The 26485-nt window shown below is 38.1% G+C and overlaps 2 protein-coding genes across 6 annotated transcripts in view; one reads left to right on the top strand and one right to left on the bottom strand.

The window, feature by feature from the left end:
* Nucleotides 1–480: 480 nt before the first annotated feature.
* On the top strand, nt 481–10016 carry ddx19b (DEAD-box helicase 19b). 4 transcript variants are annotated; one of them, XM_079597927.1, is made up of 13 exons: nt 481–583; nt 697–760; nt 1126–1180; nt 1328–1444; nt 1577–1712; nt 2389–2481; nt 2555–2657; nt 2744–2858; nt 4315–4492; nt 6480–6717; nt 6835–6997; nt 7094–7285; nt 8609–10016. In XM_079597927.1, the coding sequence occupies exons 1-13, from the start codon at nt 576–578 to the stop codon at nt 8668–8670; spliced, it is 1524 nt and encodes a 507-aa protein (XP_079454053.1). In that variant the 5' UTR covers nt 481–575; the 3' UTR covers nt 8671–10016. The 4 variants fall into 4 exon arrangements, with proteins under 4 accessions (XP_079454053.1, XP_079454051.1, XP_079454054.1 ...); XM_079597925.1 differs by having other exon boundaries at nt 513–573; nt 1313–1444; XM_079597928.1 differs by having other exon boundaries at nt 538–760; nt 1313–1444.
* A 2021-nt stretch (nt 10017–12037) lies between these two features.
* The window catches only part of pusl1 (pseudouridine synthase like 1), a 31697-nt gene continuing 17249 nt past the window's right edge, over nt 12038–26485 (bottom strand). Inside the window, exons 6-8 of one of the 2 annotated variants that reach the window (XR_013795838.1) lie at nt 13369–13400; nt 13029–13191; nt 12038–12169 (exon numbers count right to left, since the gene is read on the bottom strand). Coding sequence is in view for 1 of the 2 variants with exons in the window: in XM_079596758.1 (XP_079452884.1) it covers nt 12159–12169; nt 13029–13191; nt 13346–13400 (229 nt within the window). In the remaining variant the exon portion in view is untranslated. Of the gene's footprint in view, nt 12170–13028; nt 13192–13345; nt 13401–26485 lie in introns of both variants that reach the window. The other variant, XM_079596758.1, reaches the window with a different exon arrangement.

Below are 26485 nucleotides of genomic sequence, written 5' to 3'. Positions count from 1 at the left end.
AAACTTTCAAAGTTGAAAAAACAAAAAACAACAACAACAAAACAGCTATAACCACCAAAAAAAAAAAGAAGTTTGGTCGTGGCTAAAAACTAGGCTACTTGCCTTTCCTTATTCAAAAAATGTGCTGAGAGGAGGAGCGTGGACTAAAAGATATTGATATATGTTGTACACACACAAACCAAAAGGCTTGTTCGTGACAAATGACCCGTCCCAGAGAAACACATCCCGTTTTTAATTTATTAAAAAACGCATTTCTTAAATATCTTAGGTTGATTAATTTTTGTGTGTGAAAAATGTAAACTTTTTTGGCAATGCCACTGATGCATAGTCTTTTCGTCTTTTGATTAAAGATTACGAGCACATGAATAAAAATTACAATAAATCATTAAACGTTTATTAAAAATACAGCAAACTTGTATTAAAAAATAAATAAAAGAATTGTCCATTTTGATTTCATGGCGACTTTAACCTTACAGCGGAACGTTTAATAGGAACCATGTACACACGAGCTTGTTTCCGCCCGGAGGTGTGAGTGTCGCAGCCCATAAGAAGCAAGGACCGCCACACGCCATTGTATGAATTTGTTGCATTCAAGTCTTTTTCTTTAATTTTATCAAGAATTTATGCAGTTCGATTTAACAGTCCACTGTTAAATCATCGACTCGCGCTTTTAAGGAAAAACTTTTTATTTACAAGTAAGGACATGGCAACAGATTCGTGGGCCCAGGCTGTCGATGAACAAGAAGCCGCCGCGGAATCGGTGGGTTGAAACCTCAAACTGAACACAATAATTATAAGAAACTGAATAATGTAATCAAAGATTTTCCGAAAAACAACAATTCAATTGGTTGTTTAACTATTTGTAATCATTCAACTTTAAAGCTGTAGTGTTATCGCAGACTCGCAGTAACAACACAAAAAGCATGCTAACTTGGGGTTCAGATCAGTGTGTGTGTGTGTGTGTGAGAGAGAGAGAGAGACTGTATAATATTAGTGTAGTATTACTGTACTAATAATTTAGTTGCTCTTCTGTAACTTGTATTTCATACCTCGACAAATTGTTAATACATTTTTAAAGCTGTACATGCATGCAATCGTAAAAAGTAATTTCACTTTAATTTACAGATAAGCAGCTTGCAAATAAATGAAAAAGATGACAAGCCGAAAGCTGAAGCAAATGGTAAGAATGTTTGTTCCTCAATACTTGAATGCATTGCTAAGTGTGATTTGTATTATTTTTTGTGTGTTTTGAGCTTGTGGATTCCAAAAATGAATGTAAGTTGATTTTTCTTCCTTTCCCTTTATTAATAAGGGGCAAAGACAGAAGGAAATGGCAATAAGATGGAAGGAAATACCAATAAGACAGAAGGAAATACCAATAAGACAGAAGGAAATACCAATAAGACAGAAGGAAATGCTAATAAAACCGAGGAAGATGATAAAGGTGATTTATGATATAGACCGCAGCATCATCACATAGTCACAGTCTGTTTTCTTCTCTTATCTAAGTTCAGTTTGGTTTGAGTGTGTGCATATCCTCTTCATGGGAGTTGACTAAAACTGATCTGAATTGCAGACGACAAGGCAGCGCAGTCACTGTTGAATAAACTGATCCGCAGTAATCTAGTGAACACGACCAATCAAGTTGAAGTCCTCCAGAGGGATCCGAGCTCTCCACTGTACTCGGTCAAGTCATTTGAAGAGCTGCGATTGTGAGTTTGACTGTTTTTACACCGTCCTGATTGCATTGCAGCTTTAATGTGTGCAGACGAATGTAATAACTGTATGTAATTTCATTATATTTTTATTACCCAACTAAGATACACTTGGAAGAACAGATCTAAGGGTGTGTAGACACTAGTTACTTCTCTTGGTTCTTTTGGCTCGGACCAAAATAAAGAAAATAGCGGCTTTTCCACTGTCAAACCAGTGCGAGTCAGGGCTAACAGCGTGATGTGCGGGGCCAATGGCCTCGGGCCTCAAGCACAGGGGCCAAAATCATGTTTTGTTTCCACTGTCGGGCCAGTAGCCCCGCATCACTGCCCTTAACACGCCTCCAAAGAACAACGTCACACAACCTCACCATTTCTGACCCTGGGCAACATATCTCCTATGATGAGAAAAAACATGTATTCTTGAGCATTCTGTCATTTTTAGGGTTGCATCTTATGTCCTGTTGATTGTCCTGTTGCATCATGTCCTGTTTTTGGTTTGTCTTTGATATGTTGCAATAATTTTTCTGTCAAACCTCATTATAGTTTGTTTGGAAGCGGACAGAGACCCACCTTTTCAGTTCTCGGTCTGCTTTTTTGGTGCACACCAGGGTTCAGATGGCAGCGTTTACACTTTTGCTGTGTGGTTTACTTTCTTAAATCTTTTTTTCCCCAGAAAACCTCAGCTATTGCAAGGAGTGTATGCCATGGGTTTCAACAGGCCCTCCAAAATCCAGGAGACGGCATTGCCCATGATGCTCGCAGAACCGTGAGTTCTTTATTTAATCTGCTTTCCTTCCATCCTAATGAGAGCAGAGTTTGAACACCTTCTTCCCCTCCAGTCCACAGAATCTCATCGCTCAGTCTCAGTCAGGCACGGGGAAAACGGCTGCCTTTGTGCTGGCCATGTTGAGTCATGTGGACCCTGAAAACAAATGGCCTCAGGTATGTAGTAACGCATAAGAATCAGTGGATGAAATACATGCAAATAATGTTTTAGTGTTAAAGTGACTCTCTCTCTCTTTGCCCAGTGTCTGTGTGTGTCTCCCACGTATGAGCTGGCTCTGCAGACAGGCAAGGTCATTGAGCAGATGGGGAAATTTTACCCTGAAGTCCAACTAGTGTATGCTATCAGAGGAAACAAATGTAAGTGTCTTTATATTTTGTAAATAAGGTTTACTTCATAACTCTTTAGCAACACATTATCTACTGCATATTTTCTTGACTTTCAGAATTTTAATTGTTGGCCCCTTCTTAGGGCTGTGCTATATATATATATATATATATATATATATATATATATATATATATATATGCTATATATAAAATCTGTCGTGATATGGTTTAGTGCGGTTGTCAAATCGTGCAGGCTACGATTGAACTAAAATTATGCGCTACCCATTTTAGACTTCATGCGTGTAAATCAACTCCATGCCGCGCTTCATTCTGAAACTAACAGCGCAAAATATGTATTTGCCGGCAACAGATCAAAATAAAAGCTTGATGGTTTTCAGTTTTAAAATAAAATTAAGATGTAAATATTAGTATTTTAATTTTACAACTTTTTTTTAATACTTATTATTTTACAGTACAATATATTTCTTATTTGGTTTAATATTTATGTAACCGTAATCTCAATAAAATAAATTTATTGAATTGGTTAAAAACAGTAGGAATGTGACCTATGAACTCAATTGAAAAGCTAATTTTTTAAGTTACTTTATGGTTACTTGGAGGTTTTAGTTGGTTCTTGGAAAAAGCGATCACAAATATAAACAAGTTTTTCCCAAATTAATCAGTCCTACAACAATTTTGCACTCAAAGTCCAAAGTAATATTTCCGTTAAAAAAACAACTTTCATTCACTTTAATTCTTTCCACAGAATTTGTACCGGTCGAATCTTGTACCGAGTCGACCGTTTTGTGGGAAGTGTTTTCATCCTAATTGAATGTACTGATTCTTTGTTCATTTTAGCTTGAACCACGAATTAGCTTATATTGCTAGTATATGGCGCATAGAGTAAGTAAAAAGAAATTGCTAGTTAATGCCACTAGGCTCAAAATAGCCTCACACTAACACTGTAGCATAATGAGGGTCCCTACATGCAAACCTAAGCATTGAGAACTTTGTAAGTGTACAGCCAGTTTAATAAGAAGACACTTTATAAAGACAGTACACTTCGAGCCATCTTTGGAAAACAGTCTTGACCAGTCGAACCACGGACGCGGTGCTACGTGAGCTGAACTGTGACTTGGAATGGTCCGTTGTTTCCGGAAGAAAGCACTTAGCGCATAAGAGAAGCACTGAACGCAACAGAGATAAAAAATAAAAAAGCGGATCATATGAGATTCCAAGTCACATTGTCATAATGTACCCATGTGTTGTTGACCCCTAGGTTCATTTTGCGCTGGAGTTGTTCTTTAATATCGCAGAAAAACTAAATATCAATGCTATGTTTTTTCCAATATCGTGCAAACTTTGATGTCACCGTCAAAGGATAATTACATATTTATTACTTCGGATTAGCATGCAGTAGTTGATATTGGCTGGTGTGACTGTATAATTGTGCATGTTATTGAGCCGTGTGTTTGGTTTGGTCCAGTGGAGCGGGGAACAAGACTACAGGAACAGATCGTGATTGGCACTCCTGGTACTGTTTTGGATTGGTGCCAAAAGCTTAAATTCATCGACCCCAAGAAGATCAAAGTGTTTGTGCTGGATGAGGCTGATGTCATGATCGCTACCCAGGGCCATCAAGACCAGAGCATTCGTATCCAGAGGTACGTGATTTCCCTCATAGTTTGCTAAATGTCTACAGTGGCCTAAGACCAACTATCTCAACAGGCTACTTTCAATAGGTCAATTATATTAGCAATACTTTTAGCTGTTGCTATGTGTCATGAGTAAGCAACAGAGTAGAGCTGTATCGATCTCTCTTATAAGCATTTTTTGACATGACACGCCACTGCTGTATACACTGGACACATCAAAGTAAACACTATAAACGGGTATATTTGTCCTTCTGAATAGTTTCATGTTGATGCTGTATGGCAGGGGTGTCCAATCCTGCTCCTGGAGGGCCACTGTCCTACAAAGTTTATCTCCAACCCCAGTTAAACACCTGAAGCAGCTAATCAAGGTCTTACTAGGCATACTAGAAGCTTCCAGCCTGGTGTGTTGAGGCAAGTTTGTTCAGAAGAGTTTCGCTCTGAGTTTGGACACCCCTGCTGGATGGTATTGAAACGTCCATTGTAGTGCGTTGCATCACAATGACCTGTTCGCTGTTCGTTCATGATGTTTAATCTTTGAAGGTCTAAATGCAGTGAATTTTGGCTTGGACTTCAGTAAACCCGAAGCTTAATGTCTTTTCCCATGTAATTAGGGTTGGGTATCATTTCAATTTTAGCGATTCTGCTTATCGAATCCGGTTCTTATTGATTCTTGTTTCTGATTCCAATATTTTTTTGGAGAGAAAAAAAAAAGGGCAAATGCCGAGGCATATACACCAGTGATGCGCGGGTTGATCCAAAATGAGCGGGTGCCTGCGGTCACCCGTGGTTACGAGTCGACCAAACATATTTTTAATGATATTCGGGTCGCGGTCGGTCGGGTCGTTTGAAATAAAGATGCCAATTAAACCTTAATTTATGTAGTAGCCTACTAGACACAATTTTCTATGAAATACATAAGCCTACGCTTTATTGGCTGAATAACTGGCGTGAAGATGACGCACAAGCTCAGTCTGCAGATGAAAGTGGGAAATCCTTATTTACCTTTTGAATGTTGAGCGTTATTAACTTTTAATAAAAGCTGACGCGGGACAAAATGCCCGATTTCCCAACACGTTGAACTGAGCAATGCCATTGTAGCGTTTTAATAGGCTACGTTTAAACGCGTATAGCTCAGTAATGTCAGTTTTATGTATTTTCTGAGAGGGGGCGGGGGGGATTTTTGTTGGGAAAGTCGGGGGAGAGACGCACACTTCAATTAGACTGGATAAACACATGCAGCATCTTAATTAAGAAAATGAAACTAAATAAATCATGCCTTTATTACATAACACTAGGCTATATCGTACAACATTCAGAAAAATGCGGCCGCATCCCTAGTTCCTACGTCTATGGCCCAATGACGCTACTATGAGCATTTACTAGCTACTTTTAAAAAATGCTGGCCAGGAAGCGGGTCGGGTACAATATTTTCTTTTTTGTGGTCCGAGTTGCGGGCGGGTTAGTTGAAAACATCGGTCGGGTGCGGGTTGTTTATACATTGACCCGCGCATGACTGATATACGCGTATGGAAAAACGAGCGCGCTGCACCGCATGGGCGTCACTTCTATTATGAGCAAGCCTGCCACGCGCCTACATTTGAAATAACGAATTTGCACACGCAAAAAACGTGATATGTGAACGGCCCCACAGTCAGGAATCGAAATGCCTGCGTCTTATCGAATCCCCGTTTTTTGGAAATTTGTTTTTGGTTCTTGATACCCAACCCTACATGTAATGCGTCAGGCATAGTCCCACACCAGCTAAACACCCTCTAGCTCCACCTGCTACAGTAGCCACGCCTTAACCTCTCGCTATTGGTTGAGCTGTAAAGAGACTGACAGATCTGAGCGGACTTCTCTCGATATTTAGATGGTGTCTGGGAGACTCAGTTTACACTTTTAGGGAAGATAAACCAATGAAAGGCATCCCAATTATAGCTAACATACTGGGTCAAGAGAATGTATTTAAAAAAATTGCAATCTTGTTTGTTTATAGGATGCTTCCTAAAAGTTGCCAGATGCTCCTGTTCTCGGCCACATTTGAAGAAACTGTGTGGAACTTTGCGAAGAGGATCGTTCCTGACCCCAACATTATTAAACTCAAGCGTGAAGAGGAGACTCTGGACACCATCAAGCAGTATTATGTCATCTGCAACAGCAAGGAGGAGAAGTTCCAGGCTTTGTGCAACATCTATGGAGCCATTACTATCGCACAGGCCATGATCTTCTGCCACGTAAGTACAATATCATTTATTGAGCTATTTAATTTCTTTCTAAACCACAGAAAGAATTGGCCTAGCTAAAGTATTGATACATATTTCTAAGTTTAGTAATATGATTTTCCATCACAGACCAGGAAAACGGCCGGGTGGCTGGCAGGAGAGCTGTCCAGAGAAGGCCACCAGGTGGCGCTGCTCAGCGGAGAGATGCAGGTGGAACAGAGGGCAGCGGTCATCGAACGTTTCCGTGACGGCAAGGAGAAAGTCCTTGTTACCACTAATGTCTGTGCTAGAGGTGAATGTCATTGACCTGTTAAACAGCGCCTAAGGTGTCCAACTCTTTAGGTCAGGTTTAGCAGATTTTTCATAATTGCTGCTTTTTTTCTACTAGGTATTGATGTGGAGCAAGTTTCAGTGGTCATCAACTTCGATCTGCCAGTGGATAAGGATGGCAACCCTGACAATGAGACGTATTTGCACAGGATCGGGCGTACTGGGAGGTTCGGCAAGAGAGGGTTGGCGATCAACATGGTGGACAGCAGATTTAGCATGAACATCCTCAACCGCATCCAGGAGCACTTCAGTAAGTTGAACCTTCATTTCCCATATTTAACGAAGTAAAGAATTGTCCAGGATTAAGCGTAATCGGCAAGGCTGGGACATTTTGTTGATGTTCCTCAATTTAATGCAAAAATAGGGTTTATAATAATTCATCATGGGTTAGTCCAATGAGGCAAGGCAATGGAATAAATTATTAAAATGCATGCTTTTGAAAGTATAGTCAAAGACTGAAACAACATGCACAATAACACAAGGTAGTCACTTAATAACCTAACGTTATATCCAAAATATGTTCTTTATGAAACATAAGCTTTTAATGTTAATAATATAATGGTATAATGGTAAGCTGTTTAGTAAGGACATGTAGACATTACATTGACCAAAAGTGATAATTTATAGTATTATGAAAGATTTGTATTTCAAATAAATGCTGTTCTTTTGAGCCAGAAATTTACCATCACGTTAAAATAGAAAATTTTGCATTTATTCATTTGCATGCTGATGATTTTTTTTTGCTTTATTGATTTTAGAAACATATAAAAAAATATATATATGATAAAAAAAAACAATGGTACATTCATATCATGACATGGTGCATGCTATGCCTGGTTACACAGAAAATAAACTATTTGGTTCAGCTTCCATTACAAATCCTATAAAGTGGTTCCATACTTTGAAAAACTTTTCAGGTTTTCCCTTAACAATATATGTGAGTTTCTCCATAGCCAAACAACAAGACAATTCCTGTAACCATTGTTTAATATTAGGGCTTTCTGTGTTTTTCCAATAACGAGCGACTACAAGTTTTGCTTGTAATAAACAGAAGGTCAACATTTTCTGACCAGAGCTAGTTAAAGGGCAAGTGACGGGGAAAATATAAAATATACAAAGTTTAGGACTTTTGGGGACATTTTGTTTCACCACCAGTGACAAAAAGTCCAAAACCTTTTCCCAAAAAAAGTTGAACTTGAGGGCACTTCCATAAGCAATGGTATAAAGTTCCTATCTCTAAATCCTATCTCCTATTGCATTTTATACATTGATTGGGAATGTTGGGATTGCATTTATGTAGTAATTCTGGAGTTATGTATACTCTCATAATCCACTTGTACTGCAGAAGTTTAAACCTGGTATTAATTGTCTGTGTTTGGGCCTTTAAGCAGATTCTCTGCCATTCATCATGTTATATTCTCATTTACATCTTGACACCAAGCCAAACGCTTTTTATGCTGATAAAACTTTAACTTTTGGTCCAGGTACTTTCTGTTCATTAATTAATACTTGCACTTTTATATATTGCCATGTTCTGAATGTGTGTGTTAATTCATCCGTCTGTCTTTTACAGATAAGAAAATCGAGAAGCTGGACACAGATGATTTGGATGAAATTGAGAAGATCGCTAACTGAGCGTCGTCTTTGTTCTTCTATTAGGACTGCGCTCACTGCTCACGCTACATTTTAACTGAGAGGCTGGAAGAGCTGTGCCAGAGAGGATGTTTACATGTGCAGCAGTTTTATCTCAGATGGTGTTTTTAATTATGTTTCACTCTTTGTACTTCTTAATAAATTTTGAATGTGTAGTCTGAACATCACTTGTAGGAGAATGCCACAGCTGCGGTCTGGGATATGCCTTTCAATATTAACGATTGCATCATGCACCTTTTAAATTGACTTTTAAACAGCCTGCCTTCACACCAAGTGTGGAAGACATTACATTGACTGTTATATTGATTTTTAATATGGGTCTCCAAACCATGGACTCATTTTGCTGATGGATTTTTTTATTTTTATGCATGGTTCTGTCATGAAAATGAGCATTTTTGGTCAAGTATATTTGTGTTGTATGAAACTGGGTGCAGCTACATCTGATTTTATGACGCTCCAAACTAGGAGTGAAAATGCAGGGTTTATTTAATCATGAGAGATTTCTGTTATTGTATTGTCCATCAATACTCGATACCTCAGAGTAAAACATTTCTACTGAAAGGATGCTGGCTGTTATTGGCTTTGAATTAAAAGAAATAGTTGCCAAAGTCCTTTTTTATTAGTCTAAAATCATGAAAAAGCCAAAGATTTGTGCCTCCATTGGATTGGTCAGTACTCGATTTAACACGGAATAATGCAAACTGGTCTATTCATTGTAATGAAATTTTGTCATGTATATTTAATAAGTACAAAGAGTGAAATGGTTAGTATATTCAACAGATGCAGTGTCATGGAAGAAGCATGATGTGTGGTCCCCATCTGCGGTGACCTGTAAGCGATCAGGTTTTAAGTGACCGCAGAAGGCAGTGCCACACTCCATTTACAGCCGCCTTAAAAATGTAGAAGGCAATCTCACTGTGTACTTCAGGGTAGACATAGCAAATGATTATTTTATATTATGGAATGTTTTAATTTACCCGCTCTAAACTCAACCGACACTGCACTCGGCTCCATTATATACGTATATTTTATTCATTGGCATGTGAGGTTGGGGTAAAGTGTGTCAGTCGCATTGAAGGGAAGACTTTGTGATGATGAAATACTAGATTGATCAATACATCTTCTGATGCCTTGTTTATTTGTGTCAGTTTGGTTCAAGCTGTCAATCATATTTGACATATTAAATAGAGGGTTTTATTTTTTTGTCTTTTTTTCTTGTGAACAACATTGATGTCAAGTCTATGATGAAATGAAAGGACTGTCTAGAAACCAACAATTGATCTGGTGTTGCATCAGATAATAAATGGAGTTGTCTATTATCAAACACATTCCTGCATAATCATTGCTACACTTTATTTTTTTAAGTATGTAACTGAAATAATCATAATGCTTGAGGACAATTCATTGACGTTTCCACATTGCACCACGAGGCTGGTCACAGTGATTTGTGTCATGTTCACCTCAATGAAGATGCTTTTGTAACAATTTAGCTTCATTTATCATCACTGTCTATTACATGCAAAAATATATATTGGTTTTCAACAAACATGCACTTTGTTGACAAATCAGCCATTTGAAATTATTAATAATTTCCATATTTCACCTCGACTTAATGTTGATGACAAAAAAGTATGTATCGCTTTGGAAGTTGTGTTATGGCAGACTCGGTGTGTGTCTGGAGCTGATCAGTGACCGTCTGGATGTTACAGATCTTGAGAAAGCGAACACATCCAGCACCGCTCAGGTCTGCTGCGTTTGTGCTGATGTCTGAATGATGTGTGGTAGAATAAAACTATGAATCTGAATATCTTTCTGTCATTTGTTTTAATTTTTTCTAATCTACATAATTTACTATAGGCTATATATATATAAATATTAAGGATAATAATTGTTAAAATACATATATTTCTAAAACATAGCCATAAAGATATATTGAAGAATGTTGGCAATTAAACTGTTGCGGTTACCATCAACTTAGTATGAACAAACAAATACAGAGACATTTCTCAAATCATCTTTTAAGTTCCTCATACAGGTTTAAAAACACGAGGCAGAGTAAATGAAGAGTTATCTTTTTGGGTGAACTATCCCTTTAATTCCCATTTGAAACCCATTCATCTCATGGCATTATTTGATTGTAGTGTAAATGCATTCATGACACCTCTGAGTTGCAATAATAAATAAAAATTATTGGAATACCAATTAAAGGGATAGTTCACCCAATACTCACCCTCTCAAGCCATACTCACCCTCCGAATACAATCGGAGGTGTAGTAAAAAATAACCTGGCTCTTCTAAGCTTTATAATGGCAGTGAATGGGGGCCAAGATTTTGAAGCCCATAAAAGTGAATCAATCCATCATAAAAGTAATCCATACGACTCTGGGGGTTAATAAAGGCCTTCTGAAGGAAAGCAATGCATTTGTGTAAGAAAAATATCCATATTTAAAGGGGTGGTATAATGCCCCTTTTTACAATATGTAAAACAAGTCTCTGATGTGACGTCCCCAGAGTGTGTATGTGAAGTTTTAGCTCAAAATACCCCAAAGATAATTTTTACAGCATGATAAAATTGTCCCTTTAAATGCAAATGAGCTGCTGCTCCCGGCACAGAGGGTGGACCTTCAAAAGCTTGTGTGTGTGTGTGTGTGTTACGTTCAGTATTGCTTGTGAAAAGACGGATGCGACAGCTTGAGCTGACTCAAATGTCCTCGACTACAACAACTCTTTCTCTTCTCAACATGGACTGCGTGTTCCCGGCGGCGGGGCTTATGTACATTTTAGGGTTAGTGATGTCACTAACCCGTTTGTTGTAGTCCTTAAAAAACTATTTCTTTAAAAGCAAATATCTTCCTTTGCTTTAAACTTTGAGCGTTGTAACTTTGCAGATGTTGTTTATGCTCAAACAGCAACACACTGACTAAAGGTAGAAAAGTGAAATCATATTCAACCACCCCTTTAAAACTTTATAAAATAAAATAAAATAACTAGCTTTTCCACACCGTACGCATCAATTTACAGCGAAAGAGTGACCTCTGACCCGGAGCATGACGTACTGACGAATGCGGAAGCGCAGAGAATTGAGCAAAACAAAACACCGCTCATGAATTGAGTTTAAAATGAGAATTTTTAAAGAGAGATGTTGGAGGAGCTTGAGTTTGTCAACCAGCCCTGTTTGTTTGTGTGAGTACTTTCTAACCTCTTCACACAATCTCTCGTCTATGTAGGCCTCCATTGTCACTGCATGCTTGCGTATATATATATATATATATATTTGTGTTTCACGTCATTCCATTTAGCTAAAATACTGTATTGAAAAATCAGTATCCATAAATGTATAAATGTGTGTACGTAGAACTTTAATACAGGTTTTAAACAGGCAAGTGTTGGAGAAAAAATGATTAAAACAATACTTTTTTTTTTTTTTACTTTTTTTTTATAATCATTTAAATAGTTATATCAGTGTCCCGTCAGCCAAGATCTGTAAGAAAAAAAGTATACACATATTTAATACTGCTGTCCTTTGCAGGACAAGATTTCATTCTACATCTCAAACAGCAGTATGATCACATGACCTCATCATGCTGCATGTTTAGTGTAGTGAGTGCAGTCCACATATCTTTTCAGAATTGGATAAAAACATTATATTAAATGTAAACGTTATAAATGTTACATTTTTAATCCAATTTTGTGTAAAAATATCTATATAACAGTTTGATCAAATCATGAATCATGAAAGATATCAAAAATCAAAACTAAATTTTACTATAGTGCATTAGTGCCCATCCGCCTTTTTAGCTGCTCTGGTTTCGGGGAAATAAAAAAAAATCCATTAATTTTTCCAATAGGGATTTAAAAAAAAACTTTGTTAATAAGCGATGAAACAAGCCAATCAACTATGAGGTGAACCATAACATTACAAAGTATTACAAAAATCTGACAAAAAGACTTAGAGCACAATTTACTTGTCATAGGTGCAATTTTTCTACAGCATCATCATGGCTAATATAGTTTTTCACCACGAATCATGTTAAACACGATTATTTAAAAAAATAAGTTGAAAAAATGCGGGCTGGTGGCTTCAACAGAAGTGAATATCATTAATTATCAACCTCGTCATAGCTCACAGTAGGTCTGTCTTTAATGGTTTATAAGTGGTCTATAAAAATTAATTTCCCTATGGAGAAGTTTTGCGGAACCAGACTATTGCAGAATTCATGAGCTTTGCTTTGTGGGATATGTTGTTCTGTACAGTGTGTTCTGTTTAGTCTAAAATGTGCATACATGCTCAATTTACATACACACTGCATAAAGAATGAGAACACTCTGCCCGCTCTCACCTGCATCTCTGTACTGTACATTGGTCAGAAACAGGCCGCGGGCTGGGGCGGTCAGGTTATTTGGGAATGCCAATGAATCCCGTGCTTCTAGTAGCTCCTGAATCTGACTAACAGACAGTCTACCGTGACCAACAGCGACCAGCGCCCCAGTCATCCTCCGCACCTGTGAGGGGAAACACACACACACTAGTGCTGTTATATAACATCACCACCACACACAAGTTCTTTCAAACTACTCAAATAAAACAGTGCAGTCTCACACATTTAACACTAGGAGGCATAACCATCATGCTTAGGGAAACAAAGCCTGTACTTACTTGTCTGTATAAAAAAGACCTACTTTTAAAAGTGAGTTCCCAGAACTGAATATCTCTGAAAGAAAACACACAAATACAAAAGTTAAAGAGGACCTATTGTGCTGTGCATTTTCAACTTTCTTTAGTGTGCTTGAAAAAGCTCTGCAAAGTTATAAAGTCCTTCATATATATATCAGCAAGCACTGTTTCTGAACTCCCTGTAATGACTTGGACGTAGCAAAGTCACTTGAAGGCAAGCTTAGCCAAAGGAGACAAGAGGCCTTTAAAAAAAAATGATGTTAATCGAGGAGAGGCTTCACTACGCTGTGTAAACGGTGAGGAAATAGCTTATAATTGAATGAATCGACAGCCCACCGGCTAATCTTCAATATGTTTGCCCTTAAACATTAGTTTTGGATTTATCGATTTTTAGTTTACACCAAAAAAAGAGAAGTCACGGACAGTTGCGTGTCAGGTACGATTAATTGCACGGCACTTCTCATTCATTTCTGTGGCATCCGCAAACAGTGATTGACTGTTGCACAACTCTGAACGAAATTCAGTGACGTCAAGGCTGTAATGTGATTGGTTATCAAGGCACATGTGATTCAAGTTAGCCGTTACGCGTTTTCCAATGACCCTCATATCTCCCAATAATAATTCAATTCAATTAATTTCAATTAATATTTATTTGTATAGCGCTTTCACAATACATATCGTTTCAAAGCAGCTTTACAGAAAATGCATGAGTCTGCATTACAATTTAAGAGTGATCTGTTATCAGAGGAGACATTGTCCAAGTTTTGTACTGTATTTCAGAGATGTACATAACATTTAAACAATATATTAATTTAAGGCAGAAACAATGAGCTCATTGAAGAAATGAATACATGTTAACAAAATTACTAGTATATATAGAACATTTAGCATAATATGTCCATCTCTAGTTGTAGTCTTGAGTTTCCTTACGGGAACAAACTTTTCACAAACAATATTCCTCATTTAAATGATTACCGTCCAAGGCATATGCAAAAAAGGGGCGGTGCCTGATTGAGTTGCTCAAGTGGTGTGCTGAAACTCAGAAACACGCTCAAAGCAGTTGACCAATCACAACACACTGATCCAGCTGGCAAATCAGAGCACATTGTGCTTTCCGGAAGGAGGAGCTTCACAGAGACCAGGGGCCTCATTTATAAAGCTTGCGTACGCACAAAACGGGGCTGAAAACATGCGTACGCCAGTCCCTTCGCAAAAGGTGGGATTTATAAAGAAAAACTTGACGTGAAAATATGCGCACCTCCACGCAAACTCTGACCCATGCGTACGCACATTTTGAAGACAAAGCAGTTTGGCGACACTGATGGTGAGTTGAGGAACTGACTGCGGATAAAGGGAATTAACCCTTTGCAAAATGGCAAAATAAAATTTGACATATTTCAATATTTACAATATTTACAAGTTGCTCATAGGTCCCGGTTACAACAAAAAATACAAACTAGAAAAAAAAGTTTGTTGAGACAAACTTTAAGTTGGCTTGAGAAAGCCGGACCAGAGAGTTTGAAGAAGTTTAAAGTAGTTTGATGTTTAAAGTAGGTTAAAGTTTGATAGATTAGTAAGAAAGAAAGAAAGATAGATAAGTTAGTTAGTTAGTTAGTTAGTTTGATTGATTGATTGATTGATAGATAGATAGATAGATAGATAGATAGATAGATAGATAGATAGATAGATAGATAGATAGATAGATAGATAGATAGATAGATAGATAGATAGATAGATAGATTTAGAATGGTAGTTTAATTGAGTCTAGGGCTTCAGGGAGTTTAGATGTGAGTTTTTGGCTTGTACACTAATGGCCCACCGTAGTCTTGGCTCAATTTGAACACTCTGCAATGTAAGTCTATGGGATTTTTATGATTTTTAATATTCAGTTTTAAGAAAACTGAAAGTCAAATCAGTTTATAGCTTATAGCACATTTACAGCTTATAGCACACCAAGTCAGAACAGTCTGAAGGTCTGACCCGAGTTTGGAGTTTGTAGAGTTAAAGCTCTAGGAGGAGTTACAGTTGAACATTTTTGGCTCAGAAGAATAAGAAAAAGAAGATTAATAATAAGTTTACATAGTATTTCAGTAAGTTGGCTTTCTCAAGCCAACTTAATAACATTAAATCACCATTATGGGTCCTAAAGATACATAATGCATGTTTAGTTTAAGGACATAAAAGGAACTATATGCTGAAAGTACGTAAATTTAATTTATTTCACTTCCATTCTTAAATCGATGTAGGCCTATCACTCATTATGTGATTAATGTGATAAGGTGTAAATGATTAAATCTGATCGCTGAAAACACAAATTTCCTTGCTCCTTTAATATATGCATGGCTAATGAGGTAATTTGCATTGTCTATATATGGTTGAATGTGGGCGGAGAAAGGGCGGTAAATGATTTTTTTTTTGCGTGCGCAAATTATCAGGTAGGGTGTGATTTATAAAGTGAAAATTGCGTGCAGGTGTGCGTACGCAGGGTTTTATAAATCGGATTTTTTTTTTTGCGTACGCCATTTTTGGCTTTTGTGCGTACGTACACTTTTAGTAAGATTCCTACGCACAGTTTTATAAATGAGGCCCCTGAACTAAACAGGGCTGCATTTCTCAAAAGCATCGTAAGTAGATCGTAGAACCGTTACCACCATTGGTCTCTACGATCCACTTGAGCTTACGATGCTTTTTGGAAACAGAAGCATCGTAAGCTCAAGGCAGACTAGGAAGAGAGGTACTGCAACAATATAAAATGATAAAAGGGTATATCTTTAAGCTTTTTTTAATCCACTATACTTATTAGCTCCAATGTTTAAGATGCCACCTCAACATGAACACATTTCCATGTGGGCAGTCAATGAACAACAGTTTCATGGGTGACGACTGAAGATGTGCCCTCTTTTGTGTTGTCTCCCTCACTCACTCAACGTATTCATTCTGTCTAGTTGGTACAGCATTTCTCCCATTAAAACTAAACCTGACAGCTATTTTGCCAAGATGCCTGCATCAAATAAACAACTGGAGATGCAGCAGGAGCACTGGAGCGGTCAGGCTGGATAACATCTCAAGCAGAGCAGACAATATTTACTGCTGGAGAGGTTAAATGTGTCATACTGTTTTTTTTAGCAGGATAAAAAATGATGGCAGAAAATTCATGATGAGATATCTTTGGAATGACTTCATTGAAGCGTTGAATGAGATCGTCTGGATCTCATTTAATCATGGCTTTGAATGAACAAACAGGCAGCGTTACATGAACAGAGATAAGCATACAACACCAATGCAATGACAACCTCAAAGGTTGAGTGAGTCTAATATACAGGGCCGGATTAAGAGTTCAGAGGCCCCTGGGCACAATGACCCCCCCCTCTTAACTTAATATACAAATGAAATAAACATATTTATTTTTTCAGCTACAGGTGTATTTAACAGCATTGAAGAAAGTAATTAAATGACATGAAATATGAAAATAAAACACAACATAGACTTCACTGTATAAATTGTACATTGATTCTTATTAAAGCTATTAAAGTTCTCAGTCAAGAGTGAGGGATTTGCTCTTTGTATTTTGTTTTTTATTAACAGGGAAATTTTTAATTGTCATCATTTAGCCTACTCTCTCAAGCTGTTTCAAACCCAAATAAGTCTCCCTCTTCTGTTGAAAATAAAAGTTATTTGGAAGAATGTGGGTAACCAAACAGTTGATGTTCCCCAGTGACTTCCATAATAGTTTTTTTCCTACTTTGGTCAATGGGGACCAGCAACCGCCCGGTAAGCCACACTCCTCAAAATATCTTCTTTTGTGTTCAGTACAAGAAATAAATTAATACAGGGATGGAACAACATTAGAGTGAGTGAGTAAATAATGACATCATTTTTATTTTTGGGTAACTGTCCCTTTAAGGACAAGCGGCAGCATGTTTACTATTAGGGCTACTGTCTCTTTAAGATCTGCCCGCAACGAGTCTACGCGCATTTGACAAGCAGATTTTTTTCTTATTTTTTTCTGCTGTTCTTTCACTTTAGACATAACCAACTTTGTTTATGTAAACCTTGTGTGTATTTGACAGTATTAGAGCAATAAGACTCGAAAGATAACTTAGTCCAGTAACAGACGCTGTTAGACAGGCTTTAGTGCATGTGCGCGTCGGGTGTATTGCGCTCAGAAAAGTGCCCGTTAGAACAGCGCATCAGCAGCGAATGACATGTTTAACCGGCAAGGCTTTAAAGCACATGCAAATAATTATTTTTTATGAACTACAGTGTCCCGTTCCTCTGCATTTCATGTGAATACCATGGGCGTAGGTTTAGGGGGGGACGCTAGGTACTAGTCCCAATCAATATTTTAAAATGACAAAATTGTCCCCACCAATATTTGTGAGAGAATTACGAGGCGGCCGCCTCCGTCAAATTAGTTGCCGCCTTCTGCTCTCGACAAAACTCGATAGACAGTCACATGCTCAGATACACTTTTTCCACCGTGACGGTTCTATTTGGTTCCTGTGTCCATCAAACATATTACATGCGCTTATAGAGCATCACAGTCCCGCCCACAGCCGGTGCCGGAAGTAAAAATTCAATACAATTTCTCCATAGACATTTGGGGTATAAGCCATAAAAACGTAACCATACATGGTAGACTTAAAACCAGCAACGGCTGTACTAAGCGATTGTATATGCTCATATAAATGCCAAAAGTTCATGGGGCACTAACCTTGATTTGAGATAAATGCCTTTTATTCGCGATGTCTTGGATAAGTACTTCATTACCCACAATCCTAAACAATCCCACAATCCCACAGTGATGCATCTGATTGGTGGATGTCGTGTAAACCCCGCGAAAGTCAGAGCGTTGCCATGGAAGCAGGATTCTAACAGTACTAGAGACCAGAGCCCGTCTGAACGGACTGTTTTCTTTAGCGGAAGCCATATAAATATTTTTTTAATCAATACATTCCTTTTTAAATTAATATTTTGTGTCAAATTATTTATTTATTTGGTAGGTAGCCATGTAATAAGCGGGATAATGTATAGCGAGTTGGTTGTTATAGCGAATGCAACTCCCTTCAGGCTTCGCTTCGGGCTCATAATCAGCCTTTCGCGAGTTGTATTCGCTATAACAACCTTTACATTATCCCTTACTTATCGTTCACTTTAGATAGGCTACTGTAGCCTTCATATGGTATGAGTCATATCAAGCATTTTATGATGCCACTGTCAAAACAATATTAAGCCTAGGCATACCTCTTCATGCATTTACTGAACATTTGTGTAATAATTCATGGCAAGTTAATAAACTGAATATGACGGTCCAAGAGCAGACCATGCACCGGTCCATGCATCAGACCGGTGGCGCTGTGCACTTTCTGGTTTGCTGACCATCACTTTTTAATTTTCACTTGTTGTGGATATTAAGAAAATACATTAAATGTTATTACAATTAAGGATAAACTATAACATCATGAAAATGAGCATGGACCTCAACCTGTCCTGTCAGCAGAGTGTCCTGTGTCATAAAGGGCTTTGAAATAAACACACAAACTAACGTTACACACTGACTGAACACACGTGTGTTGATGACTGAGCTGCACCATGTTGCTAACGTTATCGTTAACCGCTTTCACACACGCACACAATATATTATTATTTTTATTTACACGATTATTACTGAAAGAACTGCTATTAACTACACATTTACTATATAAAATTCACTCAAAAGGCTCTTTCGCGGTTGGCTTCAGTCGACTTCAGTGAGGCGCGGTGGTTTATGGGACGAGTAGTTCCTTCGCTCGGAAATGAAAATATGTACACAGTCTTGTACCTTTGCCTTTTTTTGGATTTTCTCTTCGTTTTTTTACTCGAAATGATATGTTGTATGCTTATGAGTTCAGCCATAGCTGGTTATCCTCAGACATGCTCTAAAACTCTTTAGATACGGATTTTTCCAAAAGTCAATGGGAGAAATGAATGGGAAATTTACTTCCGGCACCAGAGCTCTCTCGGGCTGTGGGCGGGACTGTGATGCTCTATTGAGGCACGCGCGCGCGCGGTCTCTTGCTCTCTCTTCCTCTCTGCAGTGCACGCGCTACGCGGTTTGGAGCACAGTCTCTGTCTCGCGGGCGCGCTCGCGATTCCGGGAGATTTTAACTAATTCACGGGCATCAGTGAGCCGCTATCAATATGCGGGAGACTCCCGGGATGTCTGTATTTCTATACTGAAATAATATCGGCATTATTATTGATTTTCATTAGGTAATTTTTTTGGTGCCCTCTCAGCTCTTGGTGCCCTATGCATAGCCAGTACTGTTGGCGCTGAGCATACATTTAATAAAATTAGGGGGGAAATGCCCTTTATAAAGGTAAAAAAATATATATTCTGATAAGATTGTTTTCCAACAGTGACGTAATGAAACATTGACAATTTAAGTTTGAAGGGAGTAAAGCCTCGGTTTAGGCTATTAAAGAAATGTAATTTTGCCAAAAGAAGAACTTTTATTTTAAATAAATGTTATTTTTAAATCACCCTACTACAGTGTGACATTTTACCATATTATCATGCTTTACACTGATAATTTGAATTGTAATTAATGTGATGATCAGATATCTAAATCAGAGAATAGTTTGGGCGGGTGGATTATTTATTTTTAACAGTGGATTCTGGTGACTCAAAGTGCACCAGATGAATGAATTTATCTTTAAAATGTACAACATTTTCTTACGGGTGGGCATGCCCCCGGACCCCTCCAGAGATACCGAGGTCCATCCACAAAAGTACTGTGGAAAACACAGTAGGCTATATGTTGGTATATGAAAAATACAAGTTAATTATCTTTTTATTTAAATACATCATCAGAATTTTATCAACTCTGCCTAGTTTTGAGCCAGGAAAAAATCCCTGTTGCAGCGATTTGCATCGATTCCCATGGCCAGTACAAGGAACGCCGTCATTTGATTGGCTGAAAAAATAAGGGGGTGGTGTGGGGGTGGGATGTCCCCACCAAAGCTGAGACCAAACCTACGCCCTTGGAATATACGTCGCGCTGTACAGTATGTTGAGACGGAGGCGCCAGAACTGCAAACTGATAGAATGCACGATCCTACGATATTTCTTCAAAAGCAGATCGTGGAGACATTTTAATCATAATATTTGACATAATATTTGACATAATATTTGACGGTGCCCAGGGCCCCTTAGATGTTCTGGGCCCCTGGGCAATTGCCCAGTTGCCCTAATGGTTAATCCGGCCCTGCTAATATATAAGCATGCATTTCAAGAACAAGAACTGTGCTCAATACTAGCTAACTGCTTACTGTACTGAAGTAAATTTTAAAAATATGTGAAACGGTATGCAATGATAAATATTTTGTTACATTTTTTATGAATTTCCATGGATCCATATCTAGAAATCACACTTTTTAAATTTGCAGATATTTCCAGATTTTCCGAGATTTAAAAAAGATCAAAGTGCAGATAAATGGAGTTATTGTTATTCTCACTTCCTGCTCGAAGCTGTGTAGGTTTGTAACAAATTTCCATAATACCAATCTATGCTCGTCATTGGCTGCCGGGAACAACGTCTACTTTGACCCTCAAACACTGTAGTTGCAGCTGAGACTAGCAGAGTTTGGTTAGTGTTGTTCAAGTCGAGAAGACGCTGTTTTCTGTCAAATCCACTTTGCTGCACTTCCAAAGATACAACATAAATGTAAACCTATTGTAGGAGACTCCAAAACAAAAATAAGGAACTTTTAAAATAGCATAATAGGGGCCCTTTAATGTCAGTTAAGATAACTGGCTCATGTCAACTAGCCATACCTTGTCCCCTTGATTTTAATTGAATATTTAAACACATCTTGTTTCACAAACAATAAACATTTAGGTTACCTTATTAGCTTATGGTCGGTCTTTGCCTCATAATCAATCTGCACAATGAATCTACTTTCAATGGCTATGAGATTATTTTAATGCCACTGTATGAATATGGCCCTATTGTAGAAATAACATCTCTTTAACTTGATGATTGTACAAACATTTCATAACCAACTCAGTGTTATTTTTAATAAAAAACCTGGACATCTAAGCTAATTTGCTATCCATTTAGTAATTAATTCATCTTTGTATAACATAACAGATGTATCTGACGACCACATGGGGTAATATTCATGATGTTTCTATATTCATGATGCTCCTACTGGGTGAAGTCCTCAATCTCAGTTAATTATGGATTGGATAGGCAGATGGATATGGCATTAACTTAACTACTTCTGTAGTATAAAACCTTGTTTGGATATTGGATTTCTTGTTGTTCGAATCCAAGTTAATAATAAATGTATAGTTTAACTGCATCACTTTAAAGTTACTGTGTCTTCATGTAAAACACACAGGGTTTCATTTAGGCTCTAGCTGTCAGGAGAATGACCTGATTTCTTGAGTTGTGATCAAACTGAAATATTAATAGACATTATCACACACACACACACACACACACACACACACACACACACACACACACACACACACACACACACACACACACACACACACACACACACACAGACACACACAGACACACACAGACACACACACACACACACACACACACGAATGAGGAGGCTTTCATAAGCGCTTAAAACTTTTAAAGGGAAAGTTCATTGAAAAGTCAAACTTCTGTCAACATTAACATCATTTATTCTGTCTTAGCAAACTTATATTACTTAGGATATTTTAAAGAGGCCAGAACACGTTAACAATGTCATGTTCAAAACAACACATCATTTTTTTTCACATAATGTACATTATCGCAGTACCTCTATTCCTAGGCTGTCTGAAACGCTCTGATTAGGTTTTAGTTTCTACAAATCCCCTCCTTTCGAAAAGCCCAGTGTGCTCTGATTGGCCAGCTGACCCAGTGCGTTGTGATTGGCCAGACACCTCAAGAGTGTGTTGGAAATGTAACAGCCCTTTCCATAATCGTGAGCTTCAGCTTCACATTGTGACAGACGTTTGTGGAAGTAATATATAGGCTTTGATCAAGGCATTTTAGGCAGGTCTGGATCAGTGTTCTCTGCTAGATAGAATAAATCACTTTTGTGGGAGACTTCATAACTTTGCAGATCTTATACATGCACAAACAGATCCATACACTAAAGGAAAACGTTCAACGTTCACACTGCTGTTAATGACAGATGGTATACGAAGACAACATTTTCTGTCCTATTTTGAGGAACTGGCCACCTTTCAAGAGAAAAAAAAACTTGTGTGTGAATGTCCTGGGCTGTGAAGCAAAATGCCTTGATCTGGTTTTGATGCAGACATTCAGTTACATAGTGACATTCTAGGAGTGAGTGTGTGTAGATGATAAAAGCGGCTGATCCCCTGCAGATCTTGACATTAGTGTGAAACAGAGCAGAGATGGTGTGTGTGTGTGTGTGTGTGTGTGTGTGTGTGTGTGTGTGTGTCCTGACTGCTCTCTCCCAGCTGCACGTGAGAAACCCAAAATGACCCGCTGAAGGGATGCCAGTGTGAGCTGGTTTTAAACATAGGCTATGCCCCTCAATGCAAGTTTAATAGACATTAAACTTGGATTTATTAACGGGGATTTATAAGCTATTTTTTGTAGGCCGGTCATTTTTGACCAAGTGTGACTTTGTGCCATTTTGTACAACAACAACAACAACAAAAAACTTTTCACAACTAATTTCCTGGTTAAACATTAAAGCACACTAGTGTGATAAACAGTGCACTTTTTCTTTTATATAATATTTTATGTAAAATTGACAAAATGATCCACTAATAACCTTTTTTCACTCAAAAACTGAGGTACGTCGGATAAATAAGGCCTATGATCGATCAGTTGCAAAAAATAAATACAACAAAACCTGTCCTAATTGAAAGAAAACAAGCTGACAAAAAGATTGAATCCAATATTTGGTGATAATATTGCTAACAAAAGATTTAGAAGCGATTTTTTGCAGGCCGATCATTTTTGACCGGGAACAAAACGGTGTGTGTGAAATCAATACTCAATGCTGTGTGTGTGCACTTTGGATGAGTGAAATGAGCACAATGGACAATTGGACACCATGCTTGGCTACACGTCACTTCACTTTATATAATGCAGTCAATTATCCCAAATAATCAAATACTGAATGGCTCTTTTGGCATTTGCCCAAAATAGTTTTGTTACTAAAATGTTTTATTTAGTACACTGAACTGAGCTGAAGGAGTATGGAAAGGATAGTATAAAATGGCCATTCTTCCCTGTATCTGACAGGCTATAGTCAGTGTCTGTCCCTCAGCTCATTACAACAAGAGCGAACAGCCAACCCGCTTTTGTCAGCATCGTGCTTTAGTCCCACATCTGTTGCCTAGCAACAGTCTCATCGCACATGCCTAACTCAAGAGCCGACTGATGAAAGACCAGCTTCAAAGACTGGCCAGTCTCTGTTGTATAAAGCAGTTTTGCCTTTCATTCTGTGTGTTAAGCATTTCTGACATTTCTACATGATATCAAACAATGCAAACATTGCTTTAGCTTGGAGCCGATAATGACCAGTGGTTGAAGAGCATGTTACCGACTATGAAAAATCATAATTGGGATTATTGATGCACAAATCTACTAGGTCCAGGAAGGTTTATAGCTGTAGAATGAATTTGCATTGATAGCATGTTGTAATTTCAGATCCACTATTCATGGATTAGATGACCTTTGGCCTTGATGTTCAGCCATATTATCTTTCTAGGAAATCAGAAGCTATTTATATGATTCTGTGCCAAATGACTCAACATCTGCACAATTAATCCCTCTACACATGCTGCTGAGAAGTGGCTATTAAGATTTCAACTGCATTTCCCCAACGGCAGAATTAAATCTGGAAAATTGCTAAGAAAGCTGCACTTAAAGGCTTAAAAGCACAGTATGTAATTTTCACCACTAGAGGTCACAAATTCAAAACAATAACAAAGGCGTAGCTTGATGACGCTGTGAAGGAGCGTGGAATGATGGGAGTTGTCGTCTTCCCCTTCAAAACCAATGGAAATCCATCCGACGGGACGCACAAATCATGTTCATGGATGACGTAATGAAATAAAGTCTTATAACCGTTACGTTTTATCACATGATTTTATTTCATTCTTATGAATTAGCCGCAAGTAACAATGTTTCATTCTAAATTACTACGCATACATGTCACTTTATTTGTCTAATTTAATGGTGGGGTAACACAGTGTAGTTTTACGTGTTCAAAACAGTCATACTAAACGCACATTTGAATGTACCCAAAGCTGACTTACTATGTATGTATAACACAAACTGTATTTAATTCCACTGCCATAGACTTGTTAAACAGTTAGGAAATGGCACACCGATATACGACAATTCACCATGACGTCACAACAGTAATAGACGTTCTTCCGGGTGGCAAAAGCCGAAGCGTTCCTATGGCAACGCTAGTAAATTGCTTGGAAGGGAGACCCACAGTCGGCAGTAAAAATGTAATAAAAAAGAAAAAAATTATTAAATATAATGCGTTTTTAATATTTAATGATACAAGTAAAAATATAATAAATATGTAATATAGTGGGCCTACACATAATTAGCAAAATACTCTCTATAGCCCTTTTTTCTAGCCAAAATAACGTGCTATATATCATAGTCATTAAATGGCTTTCCTGAGGTAAATGTAATGTGACAATTGTTCTCCAGCTGTTATTTTGACCTCTTTGCGCGGTTGAAAAACACTGATTGGTCGATATTATGTATGAGGAATATACATTTCGGTAAGTTGCGTGAGAAAATGGATGTGTGGCGTGAGAGCGCGTGAGTCTAACGGTCAATGCGTGAAAGTGGGCAGCCCTCTTTTACTTCAGGCAGTGACTGGCAATGAGTCTGATCTTCAAAAGAGACAAGTTTACAAATATTAGTCTCGAATTTCCCCGGCTGAAGATAATTATGCTCTGCTATGATTTTGTAGATGGACCGTTTTGAGAATACACGAAGCAGAGTTGAAGAGCAAGCAGGGTTGGCAGCAGAAAGCTAAACGTTGGATGAATCGTATAATTTAGGGGATCATTAAGATTTCCTACTTTTAGCACTACCGTAATTCCCGGACCATAAGTCGCTCCGGAGTATAAGTCGCATCAGTCAAAAAATGCGTCATGAGGAGGAAAAAAACATATATAAGTCGCACTGGACGATAAGTCACATTTATTTCGAAATTTATTTCACAAAATACAAGACCAAGAACAGACATTTAATATGGAAAGGCAAGTTATTCAACTACACAATAGCACACAGAACAACAGGCTGAATAAGTGTCCTGCATGTTAACATAACACATTAACAGTTATTTAGCTACACAATAGCATAAAGATCATATACCTGGGAGGCTGAATAGACTAAAATTAACATAAGCCAGCGAGTCCAACAAGTAAGTTACTGGTAAGCAAGTTCACCAAGCTCCCGTGATCTCATTCCACACATCACTGAATCCATTGAATTCTTCATCCTCGGTGTCGCTTCTGAACAACTCCGCTAACTAGAGCGCCCTCTCACGGCTGTAGACAAGTTATGTTTTATCTTGGTTCATCTGTCAGTGTAAATTAATTTTGATATACAAGTCGCACCTGACTATAAGTGGCAGGACCAGCCAAACTATGAAAAAAAGTGAGACTTATAGTCCGGAAAATACGGTACTTTTGACAACACGACGCCCACTCGCTATAACCTCCTCACCCACAGGAAATCGATAAAACCCTACATATGCTGTATATCTGGCAGCGCAACCCCAAACACAACACGTTTTCATCATCGTTTCAACTTTGATCAACAACAATGTTTTCGACTATGTAACTGTTCCAGTAGCCGGCTGGATCTCTTCAGTTAGTCAGTAGCCGCTCGTGTTCTGCCACCCGGAAGTATCTTGCTGCCTATTGTTTACAAACATTCTAAAATGCCGTATTAATCCTCGTTTTATTTCTCTTGTCCACAACTCTTCTTGGGTCATCTGATTCACTCATATGTTTACATTTCTTTGAGTTATCTTTGATGACAGATCTGCTAAAGATAGCGAATAATTGTGGTCCATGACGACTGCGAATAAAACAACAGTGGCGTGCTAGGC

Source organism: Phoxinus phoxinus (genome assembly GCF_949152265.1).
Source record: "Phoxinus phoxinus genome assembly, chromosome: 22".
Lineage (NCBI taxonomy): Eukaryota > Metazoa > Chordata > Actinopteri > Cypriniformes > Leuciscidae > Phoxinus > Phoxinus phoxinus.
Note: the sequence above shows the minus strand (reverse complement) of the source record. Positions and strands in the feature narration are given on the sequence as shown.